Here is a 15,702-nt window from a genome sequence, read left to right as displayed (position 1 = left end):
AAGAGAAGAGCCCCTGCGAGCAGCCTCTTCGTGGTGGGGCAGACATGGTTGGTATGGGCTGGATGGTGCAGGGTGTCATCACTGTATCCCACAGAACCTGCTGCTACATGATCCTTTCTAATTTGAATGTAGATGGGAAGTTGGGACTGAACAGGGTGAATTTGTGAATAACCTGCTCCGCATCAGAAGGAAGACTGTCAGTCCTCTCCAGTCCGTGGACCACAGCACCAAGCAAACCTCTGGTGCTCTTTAGGACAAATAGCAGGATGTGTTACTTGGTGATAAGGCAGATTCACTGCAGGAGTTCTTTCAGCTTCCTTCAATCTGTCTAGCATACCAGATATCCTTTTGCAATCCAATATTGTATGAATAGCTGTTCATTCTCTTAAATTTGCAATTAATAAGAGGGAAGAGATTTTTCTGATTTTGATAGGACTGTTTTGGTATTAAAAACCAATGTACTGGACTTTGTATCTTCATGCAATGAAAGAGATGAGATTTGATAAGGTTATGATAAGTGTGACTTTAAAAAATAGTAATTTCTGTAACTGAAGCTGTTGATTTTTCCCTTACATGAGTATCTTTATGCGACAGTGAACCATATCACAAAATTCTATTCATTTGTGAATAGAATGGAGCAACATTTTAAGGCTTACTGTTTAAAATGTTCTCCTTCATGAACTTCAGCACTGCAGTGAATACAGGCATTGTTGATGTTTAAGTGGGGGGAAAAAACAAAAGAGTAACTGTTCTAAATAACTGGAATATTTTTCTGAATTTTTATGGTAATTATTAATTGCTATGCTTTTTCAGAAACACCCATAAAGATTGGATTCAACAGATCCTTGAGAATATAGCAATGAAATTTTATGTATATATAAAATTAGGCTGCGTTGAAACACACTTAATCTTTAAAGCTGTTAATGTTATGGGAAGACATTTGAAATCTAAAGAAAAAAGCTTCGTGGAAGAGAGAGCCTTCTGTAGTCTGATGTGTTTATGAGATGTAAGATTAGCATTTCACATGCAGAGTTCTGTGTTAAGGCTTCAGAAAAGTGGGACCTACATTATTTTGGAAATAAGAAATAGGATAGCAGTATTCCCTCTTTATTTCATAGTCATTTTTAATGGTTTTTGTTTTCTTTTTTGGCACTTACAATGTGAATAATAGTTGGAACATGGAACACTTCTTGGGTTTAGAACATTTTATTTTCCAGCTTTGGGGTCCTTCCGGTTTTTCTAAAAATTTCAAAATGGAAACACCCTTTTTACTGTGTGTCTTTCAAGAACACACAACATTTCCCAATCCCTTAACCAAGCATTGATCTGCCACAAATAAAACAGCAGCATCCCATATTTTCTACTAACATACCTCCATCTTTGCTAGGCAATGCAAGCCTCCAACTTTTGTCTTTTGGATTATGATACAGAAAGACTGAATCACACAGTCTTTTACTTAGGTAAGGTCTATCAATTCTGTCTCCTTCATTTGTGCCCAGAATCCCTGGGAATCACAGGTGCTCTCGCATCCAAACACTGGCTGGCTGCCTAGCTCCCAGGGTCATTATGGAAAAAGCCAGACAGCGCTTTACATAAATGCATGCATCAGTTTCTCACTTTGTGATGGTACAGGTTTCCATTCTGCCTTCTCTCCCCCCATAATCAGAGAAGACCTGGATGTGGGTCTTTATCATCATCTTTATCCTCAAGCAAACACTTAATTGATATAAGTCGATCAGATCCAGAGCAGCAGACATGCCTGAAATCGTGGCTGTTGAATTTAAATGCTCTGTTTCTGCTGTATGCTTCTAATTAAACCCTGCAGTTCTTATGCGAGACTCAGAAGCTCTTGAAAACTTAAGTCTGTAAATTCTTCTAAACGAAGGCCACTATCTCAATCCTGTTGTAGTTGGTGGGAGTATTTCTAGATGATCTGGAAATAAATCAAAACAGACTTTTCTTTTGCTGTTCCTCACTATGAAAGTTCTTTATAACAGTTTCAAAGGAGCTGACACAACTGTACAAATCTAGCACGTGGTTGCATGATTTGCTAAAAATACATTTTAGTCACCTTAACTAGATCACAAAGATCACAAAATTGTTCTGTGCAACTTCACGTGACATTATTAGACAGAGAGCCAACAATAAAGCTTTCTATATCATCAGACTTCCTTGTCAGGTGCTATTTACAGTCTCTCTTGCAGGCCTGTGCCCTGCGCACCAGATTTTGATACATTTACCTACAGCAGCATCTGTCTGTATGCAGTACCGTATTGTTGAGTGGAGCTGCTTTTGGAGCAAGCTTACTGTTCCATGTGCAAGCAGGAATGCCATTAAGTTGGTCCTAAGTGATTTGACAAATTACTTATGTTAATTACGTCCTGGTAACTGGCATTTTCTTGTGCATACTGAGTTCAACTTTATGGAGTTTAATTTGGGGAAAACACTGTGGAAGGGGAAGCCAAGTACATCATGTTGCACTTTCATCCTGAGATCTTTCCACCACAGCCTATGGAATGACATCAGCTATGAATGACCATACTGGCCGCACAAGATTGCGTTCTTTAAAATAACTATATAAAAATATAAATTAATTATGTATATATTAATAATTACACAGGGTACATCTGTGCTTTAGGAAAGCATTTTATAAGAAATACTTGAAGATGTATAGCATTTTTCAACATCCTTTGGTACTGGGTACTCTTCAACCAGAGCTACCTGTTGGCTGACCCATCTGGCCCTGGAGAACCTGGTGTGTTAACAGCTGTCATCACTGTGGGGACACGTGAAAGCAAAGGCAGAAGTCCGAGGTAGACTGCTGCTCACCTAGTAATAAAATACAAGAATAAAAATCCTATAACCTTCTAGATGAGCTGCTCACAGTGCATTAGCTGCGGTTCGCTCTGTTCCCTGCAAGCAGCGTTCTGACAAATCATTCTCAGAGATGAGGTGTAATGTTGTCACTAATGGTCTGGTACACCTCCTGTTTGAAAATGTTTGTAATTCTAAATTCTCTCATGGCTATGGTGAACCATTGCAGAATGATTGACTGCATCACTTTATTTCAACAACTAGACAAAAATAACTCATTTTTGAAAATAAACACGGGCATTTACTGATTTGCAGTTAATAGATTCTGGCAATGCATCAAAAAAGTCTAGCATCAAACTACTACAAAAGTAGGAAATAATAAAGTAATTTATTATGGAAATCCCCACTGACCCATGCAATATATCATTTTTATTAGGTTGTTAATGGCAGCTGTCAAAACAGACACCTGTGAGTCAGAACTGATCATTTTTTAACATCTTCCCCTTTTCCCCTATGAAAGAAATCTCTGCCACTTCCTATTGTTGGAAAACAGTATGAACTTTCACTTTCAAAGGCTAGCATGTTGCTGCCATTTGAATAGATTTGGTTTTTTCCTGGGCTTGAGCCCAGAGATTTGAGACTTCTTTTATAAACTTAACAAGAACTTCCACTCTTAGAACTTCATAATTAAATACTTGGTTGCTCTGTCAGTGAAACATGAAGAAATGCCTGTTTGCCCTAAGTTTGTGGTGTCTAGCCCTCTGTACCCATTTTTCACAGCCTAACATGAAGAAGTCCATTGTATAGTCACTTGTATAGGATGAACTGACTTACAGTGACCTTAGTGTGACGAGAGAAGGTTGACCTGAGCTCCAGTGGATAGCAGATGTCCTGCACTTACATCTGTGTGCATGAATGCATCGTAGAACAGGCTGAAGTTTCACGGAGGATTTTGTTTTGCAAAGCTACTATCGACCGTTCAACAGTCTAAGAACTCAAAATGAATTTTTTGTATCACTTGTAATATCAATATTATTTGGTCTTTCACGTGCATTATATACTTCTGAGTTTGCATATCATGGATATCAGTTTGGCTCTGTGTCTGCTTCTATTCAAACCAGCCCAAAAACATGATTTATTTTATTTTTGTTGTTCTAATATGATTCCATTGAGTAAGAATCATCAAAATACTCCATATTTAGTGGAAAACAATGTTGGGTCTCTCCAGCAGTGTCCTGCAGACAGCAGAGAAAGCTTATTACCCTGAAACTGGATTTGTTGTTTCGTTCCAATAAGAAACGCCTACTGCTGCAATGAGCAGCTCATATAAGACATCAGAGGAAAATTTCAACCACATGTGGTTGCCCAAGCCTGGTCACAAGCAGGAATGCTGTTTAATTGTTCATCCACAGTCACGTACGAGCCTGTTCTCAGGTTAGCTTAAACAGAGCTGACCGGTTTGGTTTCTTGTTTTGAATTACAGAGTAAATACGGGGCGGGAAACGCATTTGTATTGCTGCAGGAAGCACCGGGAGCGTTACCACTCCGGTGCTCGGCACTGCGGCCAGGTGAGAGCAGCACTGCGCGCCCGCGCCGCTGCTGCTGACCAACACGGCCCCGCGGCCGCGCCTCCCCGCCGCCGCCGCCGCCGCCGCCTCCTCCTCCTCCTCCTCCGCACGCAGGTGTCTCAGGGCCAGGGCCCACCTCCCCTCAGCGTCCTCCGCCCCGCCCCGCCCCGCCCCGCCGGCTGCTCTGAGGCGCTCCCGCCTCGCCGCCGGGCAGCCACTCACCGCCCGCCGCCGCGCACGCCCCGCCCCCAGGTCCGGGCTCGGGCCAATGAGGTTGGGCGTGGGGAGGCGGCCCCGCCCCTCGGAGGGTTCCCTGTCCCCGCCGGCGGCGCGGCGCGCCAGTGTGCGGAGCGGTGCCACCGGCCATGGCCACAGTGCGGGAGAAGGCGGCGGCGCTGAACCTCAGCACCATCTGCAGCCCCGCCGCTAGGCCGCCCGGTACGGGGCGGGGAGCGGGAACTGCAGCGGGAACGGGACGGTGGCTGGGCAGGGGGAGAGGGCTGCGGGGCGCCCTCAGCCCGGGCGCGGCGGGGACAGCCGGTGAGGTGAGGTGGGTCAGCCCGGCTGCGGGCTCGGAGGGTAGGGGCCGTTCCCCCCGGCGCCCGGCTGCTGCCCGCTGGGAGGTCCGTGCCGGCGCCTTTCGCGGCTCCACAGCGGTTCAAAAGTTGGCTGCTCGCCGGTGGAAGGAGGTGTTTCCGCCCGGGAGGCCCTGTCCGGGCTCGGTGCTGCGCCGCCGTCCCGTACCGAGCTCGCCTGCGGCCGGGGCCTGTCGGGTGCCGGTGGAGCTGCGGGCGGCGGGGTGGGACGGGCGGTTGTGTCCGTCCTGGAAGCAAGCGAAAAGCGGGTGGGTCATCAGTTGTTCTAGTTGAAGATGTGTTCTGGCAGCCTGATCTAGTTGAAGGTGTCCCTGCTCATTGCAGGGAGATTGGACTAAGTGACCTTTGAAGCTCCCTTCAACCCAAACTGTTCTATGAGTGCAGCACGAAGGGCCAAAGGTCGCCTGTGGAGAACAGCTTAGGCTTTTTCCTCCACCTCAACTTTGTAAAACCTTGTAACGTTAATGCCACACTTAATACCACTTCCAGGAAAAAAAAAAAAAAATAAATTTTTTTTGGGTGCTGTGTGGAAGGATGAGGTGATAAAAAGTGGTTAATAGTAGAATTGTTGTAGGTGGTATGTGTTGATATGTATTTTAGCAACAGGAACCAGCGTTGGTGTATGTCTGGTGGTGTTGGGTTTGAGGTTTTTTTTTTTCCCTTCCAAACGGGCTAGTCTGCTAATAAAACATAAGGCTGGGAGGAAATTCTGTGTTCTGTTGTTTGCTCTGCCTACCTGAAGGTGTCATCAGGTCAAAGTATCAGCAGGTGTGTGCTTTGTCGGTCTTGAGCTTTTAAAGCTTTGGGAACTGGAGGTCTTGGGAGGTTTCCACCTTGTCTGGTTCAGTGCTTGGTATGGAAAAGCTTTTTCTTTTTCCTGACTTGAATCTTTTCAGAAAGCAGGTGTCGATGTGATTATTTGATAATGTCTCTGAAGGTCCCTGTTGCTGTCCCTTATAACAACACTGTTGGTGTGTTCAAATGCTGTTGTGTTCACTGCATATTTTTTATCTCCCCTCCCCCCCACCCCCCAATCTTTAGTGTTCCCAAACTTCCCCCTCTTCATGCCAACTTGCTCATTTCTGGGCTCTCTGGCAGATGGAGATCAAATGGAAACTCTGGTGCCCAAAGTTGGGATACAATTCTCTAACTAAAGCCACTTCAGACTAAACAGAACAGAAAAAACATCTCCTGCATCTCTGTGGAAAATGTTCATGGTAATATGTTCCAGAATGAGTTGGATGTTGTTTTTATTAAACACTGCATTGCACTGTTAATTCATTTGGTTTGAGGTCTGTCATAATCCCAGATGGCTTTCTGTAGGATTGCTGCCAGCGCCTCGTTCCATATTTTGTCGTTCAGATTTTGATTTCTCTCCTCTTCTTCTCCTTTCTCTCTTAATAAATTACTCATCTGATTTACTGAGAATCATGTATTCTAATTCTAACCTCTCTGGTGGCTGCAACCCTTCCCAGTGAGGTGCCACCCGCAAACTTTGCAAGCATGTTCTGTGGTTTTAAGTCCTTGTGGAGGTTATGTCTAGCCTCTGGTCAAACTGTTAGTTGTTAGCATGCTATTCTTAATCAGATTGGTAAATTAGTAATAGCTCCATGGTTTTATTGGCGGAAGGAAGGCTGCTTGGCTCAAGGAAGTGGCATTGAGTACGCAGAGCTTAAAGCTCAGCTGGAGCTATGGTAGTAGAAGGCTCTTCTGTGGGATAAATGTGTTGAGTAAGTGGTGTCCCAAGAGAAGTCTTGATCTTGCTAGTGATATGCTAAGCACTGATAGTGGGTAGCTTGCATGTATGCACAATCCTGCAAGAAACAAGGTTCTGATATGTCTCCTGCCCAGCTGTACAGTTCTGTCCGAGTTAGCGGAGGAACTGGCATGTTACAAGTACATGCAGCTAGTTCTTGGTTGTGGGAACACATGTGCTTAGGAGTAGGTTCTGCAAGTGTAACTACTTAGGTGATGGAGGAGTGTGAAAAGGGAGTGTGTCAAAGTGACAGGCTGGAAAAGTAGAAACTCTTGGTTGTAAAGCTTCAGGCTAATGTAATGTAGTGAGAGCAACCACCAGAGAGGAATACCTTGATACAATGCAGACAGACTTGCTAAGAAAGTAACTAAGTGTTAATAACTGAGCAAGCCAAGCCAAGCTGGAAGACTGAAAGCTTTTTAAATCCTTACAAGATCCATGAAAGCTAAGAGCTGGTAAAGGAGGCAGTTCTTCTCTAATTGCAGCATGAACTCAAGTCTTTGTGTTCTCTGTTCTTAGGCTTTAGCTTGGCACAGAAACCATTTGGAGCAACATATGTCTGGAGCAGTATTATCAATGCACTTCAAACTCAAGTGGAGGTGAAAAAGCGTCGCCAGAACCTCAAGTGCTATCATGACTGTTTCATTGGCTCGGATGCTGTGGATGTTGTCTTTGCCCATCTTCTACAGAACAAGTATTTTGGGGATGTTGATATTTCCCGTGCTAAAATAGTTCGTGTATGTCAAGCGCTGATGGATTACAAAGTATTTGAGGCTGTTTCAACGAGGGTCTTTGGGAAAGACAAACGCTCTGTATTTGAAGACAGCAGCAGTAGCCTCTACAGATTCACCAGTGTCTCAAACCAGACGGAACTGGATAAGGATTTCCAACAGGGTACACCACAAAGGTCAGTACATGGAATGTAAAGATAAGAACTTTTTTTACAACAGGAAAAGTTGTGTATTCTAGGGGAGAGAAGGTGAAACTACAGTACAATTACAGGATCTGGGGGAGGGGGGAAGAGGTACTCCACAGATGTGTGTGGATGGAAGATAGGTAGGAAACAGCAATTTGGAGTGAGTAAATGATTGAGCCTGTTTAATTATTTGTTTCCTATGTCTGATATCATGTTGCCTTAGGGGAAGAAGGTAGAGATAGGTGCATTACAGATACTGATCTGCTGGGTTCTAAACCAATACAACCAATTGGAACTCGGGTGCATCAGATAGGCTAATGCAGTGGAACAATCTCTATAGTCACTGCACACCTAGCTCTGGCATAAGTCAGTTACGCATCCAGTTTTTAAGGGGAGGCGGGGGGGAACCCCAGGCAAAAAAACTTCTTTCATCATCTTGGCTTCACTACATCTCAAATTCAGCTTTTTGAAATGTTTTCAGCTGTTTGTTCATGCATGTATGACTTGTTCCTAGGCTAGGTAGCAGGCTGTTATGCTACTGCATGCCACTGTAGAACCAGGTGGAAGTGCTGTGGTGAGATTTTGTTTCCCTGTCTCTTAAAGAGTGGGCAAAGAGAACCCTGGTACTAACTAAACCCTCACAAAGCAGAACACACTGCTACATGGATGGTGTGTTGTGAAATAACTGCCCTTTAACAGTGTTTGTCAAGCATTCATCTCTGAACGTATTCTGACGTTCTCTTACAAGAAACTATGTTCGTGTTGTCCTGCTTCTTCTCTCTCTTCCTCTTCCCTTGCACACTCCTCTCGCTCTTGTTCTGTGCTGAAGCAAACTGTCTCAAGTCTTTATTTGGAAAAAGGAGAATTAGTGAGGAGTTAAAAACACTTTAATCAACTGTGGTATTTAAAAATATATATTAAAATATATTCATTACAAAGGCTATTAAAGCAAGACTTGGAAGATAATGGGCAAACAGTCATGAAACAAGATTATTCATGTTCTGTTAGTGTAGAATGAAGGCGTTTTTCTTCCAGGCAGGGCATGGATCCATTGGATTACATTGCTTCATTTACTGAAAGGAACAGATTTATTGATACAGACAGCTGGTCACATACACAGCAGACAGTGGGCATCAAAAGGATTTTGCAGTGCCCTAAACCAAAGGAGCTATACAAATTGAAATGAAACAAATATGCTTGGAGGAATAATGGTTCTGTGGCTGGAGTTATGTGATCTACTTGATAGCATATGAAAGCAACTCCGAGAAGAACCAGCTAACCCAAGAAGTGGGTACCAGGTTTCCGAAGCCTTCCATTAGTTGATGGCACGAATAAGCCACATAGCTTTAGGATTGGTGTTGCTACAGAGCAATCGCCACCTAAGTTTTCCAAGAACAGCTCTTAATTTTCCTCACTTCATCATCAGGAATAATATCTTCAAACTCTGGAGGTTTTGAGGGGGGAATTTTGTTTGGGCCTTTTTTGTTTTAAATACTTTTCCCTCCTTAACCATTTTGTCATCTTAGATTCTCTCTGTGGTAACTGAGGTAGCTTGCTGATGCTGTTGTGACAAGTTCCAAGAGCGGAACTCTGCACTTGCATGCAAATAGTTCTTTAAGGTATCATACATTCTCCTGTGCGACTTGGACAGAGAAAGTGGCAGGCAGGGGAGAGGGGAGGAAGACTAAATGAATTATATAGATAAAACATTTTATAATCTCAGCCAGTTATCCATATATGTTACATGATATGTTTGGTTTTCTACATATGGAGATAAATGTATATAAACTGTTTTTTAATCTCAGACATGAGAAGAGCATGTTGTTTCACTCTACTCCTGTCAAACCAGAAAGCTTGGAGGATCTCTGGGAAAACCTGAGTTTAAAGCCTGCAAATAGCCCTCAAGTAAACATCTCGGACAGCTTGTCCCGTCGAGGTAAGCCAAGCAATGTTGCAGCTATTTGTTTGTGGGAGAAGGAAGATAATCATTGTAGGACTGGAAAGGCTTATGCCTGTCAGGTTGGAGAGGGAATCAAACTGTCTCTCGTAGTACCTTTGTTTTGAAAACCATGTCGTAACAAAGGTGAATTATATTTGTTGCAGGCTTGCTTTTTACCTTTTTGTTTCATCAGACAGGACCTGTTACCTCTACTTGTAAGTCAGCACTGAATTTTGTGGAGAAGAAATACACAATAGTACAGAGCTTGATTAGAGTTAGGAATGTTCTTCGTAATATTCAATTACCTGCTCTACTTCCGTGCTTGACTTACTCGTGGCCAAATAGTCTGCTATTGCTAGAACTCTTCCCTAGCTTTTTACCTGTGAATCTGCACCATCCAGCACTCCTTCAATATTGTGTTAAACTGTCCCTGAGAATTCATTCTAGTGTGCCTTTTCCTTTGATTAAAATGTTAATTGTATCCTAGAGACTCACAAAACTCCAGCCAGATCATAATTGTGGAAGCTGTGATAAGGACAGTCTTGCAGTTACACTCTTGTTCGTAATTCCTTATCTAGAACAAATGCTGCTTGCAAATGAGAGCACAAAGAACGTAAGGCACCTCCAGCACTTGTAGTTAACTAAACAAATAGCTAATTCTTGCCTTCTGCAGTTATAAAAGGTATTTAAAGCTGGTTTGGGCTGCACTCTCTGCTGCTGTGAATCTTTGTTTTGGTGAAATTCATCTGTTTGGTTAGGACTGGTGGGAGGAAGGAGGTTTGTCTTTCATAATCTCTTTTTGCACTTGCTGCATCACCATGTGCTTTGTGTATTCCACCCTTCCCAGTTATTAATGAAGTATGGCAAGAACAAACAATTGCTCGTCTGCTGCAGCTTGTGGACCTTCCGCTCCTTGAGTCTTTACTTGAGCACCAAGAGATCAGACCTCAGCTTCCACAACCAAGGAAGGGAACTGGATATGTCATCACAAGTAACTACCTAGACAGAGAGATTCTCAAGGCTTTCAGTGACTCACAGTAAGTATTTGTCACTCACTTCTGCAACTTTGAACAACTTTCTGCCTTCATAGGAATGTAAAGCACAGTTGATCTTTGGGTAGAAGTATAGCAGTCTCCAGTACTACAGGAAGGATGTGAGCAGGCACTTTTCTGCCTGTTAGACTTGACTGGATAATTGTTAAATAACAGTTGCTAAGCTCTAAACCAGAAGTAGCTGAGACGGTTTCTGCTGAACACTGAAAGATTTTTTTTGAATGCAATGGTAGTATTTTATAGAGTTCAGAGGTAAATTGTTTGCTGCATTGAGGGAACAATAGAGCATTTTGCTGTCACCTTGAAAATTCTTCCTTAAAAAATTACTCAAGGGAAATAGTTTAGTTTCTCCTACTACAGTAAGAGCCAAAAATGCTGAGCCTGAAACTGTATATAAATACAGTTAAAAACATAGTCTGAAAAACTTTTACCAATCTGAATCTGATTAAGGTTCATGTTTCTGCTTATCTAGCAATAATTATGTCCTTGTCTAACAGTAGAGGACATGACTAACTTTAGGTTTAACTGCTTGTGACTATTTACCTACATGGGTTACTAATTCTTCATCTTGATTAAACACCTAACAGAAAGGTATATGGCTGTGATCTACTAGAGTGTGTCAGGAAAAATATTTTTCCTTTTTGAGTCAATTTCTAATATATTTAAGTACCTACACAAGCAGTTTTCACTGCAACTGAGAAACCAGTCTACCTGGTTTCTGTGGAAAACAATGCAACCGACTCTGAAAGGCATCAGAAAGTCATGCTGCAAAATTAAACCACTCTGTGTTCTAGGACAGACGAATGGCTCTCAGCAGCAATAGATTGCTTGGAATATCTTCCAGATCATATGGTGGTAGATATTAGCAGAAACTTGCCTGATCAACCAGACAAAGCAGACACATGGAAACTACTGCTGTTTGAAAATATTGGTAGATACTATGGCCAAAAAAAGGAGCCACTGTTAAGCCATGCATCTGAAATTCATTCAGGAATTGCAGAACTATTAGGTAAGTAAAATAAAGCTGTGTTCCTAAGCTTATGTGTGAGATGTACTGAGAAACTGAGTATTTACTACAGCAGCCAAGCTTAAAGGTTGTCTTGTGCAAGTTTGGGGTTTTTTTTGTTACAGCTGAACCTAGGACACTTGTCATGAAGACTGTGCTTTGAAATTTTGGTCTTGGCTATATGCAGTTCTGTATTTTACTTCAGGCCTATGTAGAATGGCTGTGAAACTGGAGTGCTATATTTTGGTAGTAGTTGGTATCCACGGAAAGTAAATATCCATAGGAAATTAAATAAATATGGTCTAATATTAAATACTTAGGCCATAATATCTAAACGTAAAGCTGTGTGGATGCTTTGTACCCCATTCGCAACTCTCCCCTCTTTTCAACAGAAATGCATTTCTTAGACTTCATGTTAAGACAGCATTTTAGAAAGCTGTTCATGTTTTAGTCCTCAGTTAACATCATCTCATCCTTGTTCTCCTTATTTTTCATCCTTCTCCACCTTGATGATTATTCTTGTGGTGGGAATATTTTGCATTTATATCCCAGTACATATTTAAAATGGCTATTCTGCATAGTAAGGCAAATTAAAACTTAGCAACTCTACAAAATGGTTTGCAGTTAATTCATGGAGCTGGCCCACTTATCTGGGACACATTCCTCATTTCTTGTGAGATCTTTACTTCTAGAACAAGAGGTCGTTCTGGAAACCTTTTCCTTTTTCAGTGTTTCACATGCCATTCAGAATGGCTGAACTGCAACTGAACTTAATTGGGAGTGAGCTGCCTGAATACAAACCTGGGTGTGGGCTGTTCTCACTTTGTATGCAAACAGCTCTCATCAGCCTGGGAGGAATTTTTATGGGAATGAATTGCTTTGTTTGACCAGTTCTGTCTAGAGACATGAACAGTGGCTAATTTAGGTGTTCTATTGTAACATTTATTTAAATAAATATGGCAATAGGTATCTTTGTCTCTCCCCAGTGAATGGGAAGATGGAGCAATCTTTAGAAGCTGTTCAACTCTATTTGAAACTCCTAGACAGCCACGTCAGGGAGGAGTTCAGAAGACTACTGTACTTCATGGCTGTTGCAGCACATAATTCTGAGCTCAAACTACAGGAGGAGGTAAACGTGTATACTTAACTGTTACATGTTGCTTTACAATTACTGAAATCACAGGTACTGGTCAGAAAACACATTTGTAGCTTAGATACATGACTACAGGAAAAGCAGTGGCTGTACAAAAACAAAGGTGATGCCCTTCTTGAAGAGGGAGACTAATTCTCCTCTTCCGGTTATTTATTTCATGTTATTCTTTAGAGTGACAACAGGATGGTTGTGAAAAGAACATTTTCTAAAGCTATTATCAACAATAAAACCTTATCCAGAGGGAAAACTGACCTCCTGATCTTGTTCCTTGTGGACCACCAAAAAGATGTGTTAAAGGTAAGAGCTAGAAGGTGACCAGGTTTTTGTTATCTTGTATATAAGATATATGCAGAATTGCCTTTTTCTAAGCTGCTGTTTCACTGTCTTCTCCTTCTGTTCAAGATCCCAGGGACACTGCATAAAATGGTCAGCAATAAACTGCTGGCTTTGCAGAAAGGTCAAGATCCAAGTAACATAACAGGTAACATCTTAAACTGAACTTTTTATTCTTGTCATGCACCCAAATAGAAATAGAAGGGACTGAGATCAGGTGAAAAGACATTGCTGTAACAATGACTAATTTGACTCTAAAGGAGGATAGGTCTGTAGAATCTTGAGAGTGGTGGTAACTGTCTGAATGCCTCATGTTTCCTTTTTAGGCTATACCTTTTGCCAAAAGCTTGATGAAAGAGAATATCGCTCCAGTACAGAGAAGACCACAAAAGATGAGCTGTTATCTTTATTGAAAGCTATTGATGAAGATTCAAAGCTCTCTGACAAAGAGAGAAGGAGACTGCTAGGTCAGTTTCATAGTAGCAATCCAAGTATTTTTATGCAGTATTTTGGAGATAGAGTTACTAATATGTGTGTGTGACTTTATAAATAGATTACTTTCTATACTCCAGCATTGAAAACACTAATATATTTGTAAATCTTTTGTATTTGTGTATCTAATAAAATTATTTTGTGGCAATGGATGGAATTTATGCAATTATTACCAAAGCGAATGGTACCCAAATTTAGCTTGTTCCTACAGTTCAGCTTTGCTCATTCTGACTTGCGGTAGGACCAAAATAATCCTTCCTATCCTCACCTAAAGCCAAGCCTACTGACTACCTCTATTTAAATATCAAAATCGGTAAGATGGGAAAAACTCCTCCCTGAGCCTTCCTTTACCCCAGCACTGAATTTTATGTTGAAAAGTTTTTTCTAATTGCCCTTGCATTATGTGACTGTCTTGTGGCATTGATCTTGACTTGCTGTGCCATGGACAGAGCTGAGTAATGCCTTCTGCTCGATACTCCGCAGCTTTTCTTCAAGCTTGCTAGCTGAACTATACTGTATGTGTATATGAGAAATTACTGTGCTGTTTTAAGCTAAAAGGGCACCACATTGAGGAATTGTCAGGGAAGGTGGCTTTTCCCCAGTCCTACTCTGTACCCTGAACTCCCATTGACTCTCTTGGGATGGTAGAGATATTCTGGATTTTTAAGTCAGTCTGGCTTTGGCTGCCACAGAACATACTGTTTCTGGCTAGTTATCTTCATCCCTGCACTGTTTTGCTGCCTGTAAGTCTTATTGATGTCACCAGCTGTAATTAGAAAAGAGCTGGAACAAATGAAAGGCCTTTGGGTTTTCTTACAGCTGTATATTTTATCTATGTGTAGTCTACAGTGGAAATCTCAAGCTGCGCAACACAGGCAACTGCAAGCAGGGAAGATACATAGCATGATTAGAGATCTAATTGTGGTTCTTGTGGGGCTACCTTTGGGCTGATGCCAGCAACAAAAACTCCCTTACACTCACTATTGCAAGAAATCAAAAACTCTGTTCTCTTTCATTTGGGGGGCAAAAATCTAGTTTAATTGGGATCAAAGGTAATTTAATCATGGAAACAAAGTAGTAATAACAGTTATAAATGCTTGTGGTGGGCTATTTTTAAAAACAGTCCTATTTGAGATACTACTCTATAATATCTCACTGAGTAACTCTTCAGTCATTAGTGGTGTCTCTTGCCACTGGCTATTGCTTCTCCAGAGTACTTTATCTGAAAGTGAGGTGACGACTTGGTGCGCAAGCAACACAATGTGTTACTGTGCTCTGGTGGGGGATGGAAGAGAAATGTGTAAGAGCCTGACTCTAGTCAGTTAGAAAGGACTTGTAAAAGATAATCAGTTCTTGAAAACTAATAGTATGCGTTGAAGTCTAACCCTTACTCTTCAGTAGTTAGTTTTTATAGCTCTTGGTTTTAACTGAAAACTTTTGGTTATAAAGGCACTTTTTTTTGGGAGAAGTGGCTTAACTCACACTTTCAAAATGGGGGGGGGGGCAGGCAGTTTCTTTATCATATTTTTAAGTTACTTGTGGTGTATGGGTTGCCTTTTTCTACATGCTCTACCATTGCTGTTGAGAGGATCAGATTTCTATCCTGAAAATGAGCTCCTGCGTATGGCCATTGCCTGCTGGTGTGCAGGTTCTGAATTACAGATAGTGCTGCACTGTGCGGTCACTGAGTTGGCTTTGGTGCCAAGCTTGATTTTGGGCTACAGAAACGCAGGCTCCGAGGAAGAAGCTGGCAGCAGGTGGTGGTCAGGAGCATTCTGATAGGCACCGGGCCAGAGGCTCATAGAACAGTATCTAAGAAGGAAGTTAGAAGGCACTGATGGTCACAGTGTGCGGTGGGTAAGGTGTCTGTAAGTGAATACATGCCAGCACAACAGCAACGAAAAGCCAGGGCTGCTTTCCCTGGTTGCTGGGTGGATTTAACCTAAAAAGGACAGTGTGCTAGGCGCAGACACCTATTTATCTGTGCTAGAGCCTGGCTGGAGGCTACTAGAGTGCAGCCCTTGTTCTGGCCCAGAGGTGACTGCTAACGGTCAGGGTGCCTTCGACAGATGCAAGC

At 42.2% G+C, this 15,702-nt stretch overlaps 1 protein-coding gene across 2 annotated transcripts; it reads left to right on the top strand.

Moving 5' to 3' along the window:
• Positions 1-4,708: 4,708 nt before the first annotated feature.
• On the top strand, positions 4,709-13,773 carry DEPDC7 (DEP domain containing 7). Of its 2 annotated transcripts, none has more exons than XM_030484990.1 (9): positions 4,709-4,820; positions 7,254-7,641; positions 9,456-9,586; positions 10,437-10,626; positions 11,436-11,650; positions 12,634-12,776; positions 12,972-13,097; positions 13,203-13,281; positions 13,460-13,773. In XM_030484990.1, exons 1-9 carry the CDS (start codon positions 4,748-4,750, stop codon positions 13,672-13,674), a joined length of 1,560 nt encoding a protein of 519 aa, XP_030340850.1. In that variant the 5' UTR covers positions 4,709-4,747; the 3' UTR covers positions 13,675-13,773. The 2 variants fall into 2 exon arrangements, with proteins under 2 accessions (XP_030340850.1, XP_030340851.1); XM_030484991.1 differs by lacking the exon at positions 4,709-4,820 and adding an exon at positions 5,133-5,230.
• Positions 13,774-15,702: the final 1,929 nt, after the last annotated feature.

This window comes from Strigops habroptila, chromosome 4, assembly GCF_004027225.2.
Source record: "Strigops habroptila isolate Jane chromosome 4, bStrHab1.2.pri, whole genome shotgun sequence".
In the NCBI taxonomy this organism is placed as follows: Eukaryota; Metazoa; Chordata; class Aves; order Psittaciformes; family Psittacidae; genus Strigops; species Strigops habroptila.
The sequence above is the reverse complement of the archived record's forward strand: the minus strand, read 5'-3'. Positions and strand labels throughout refer to the sequence as shown.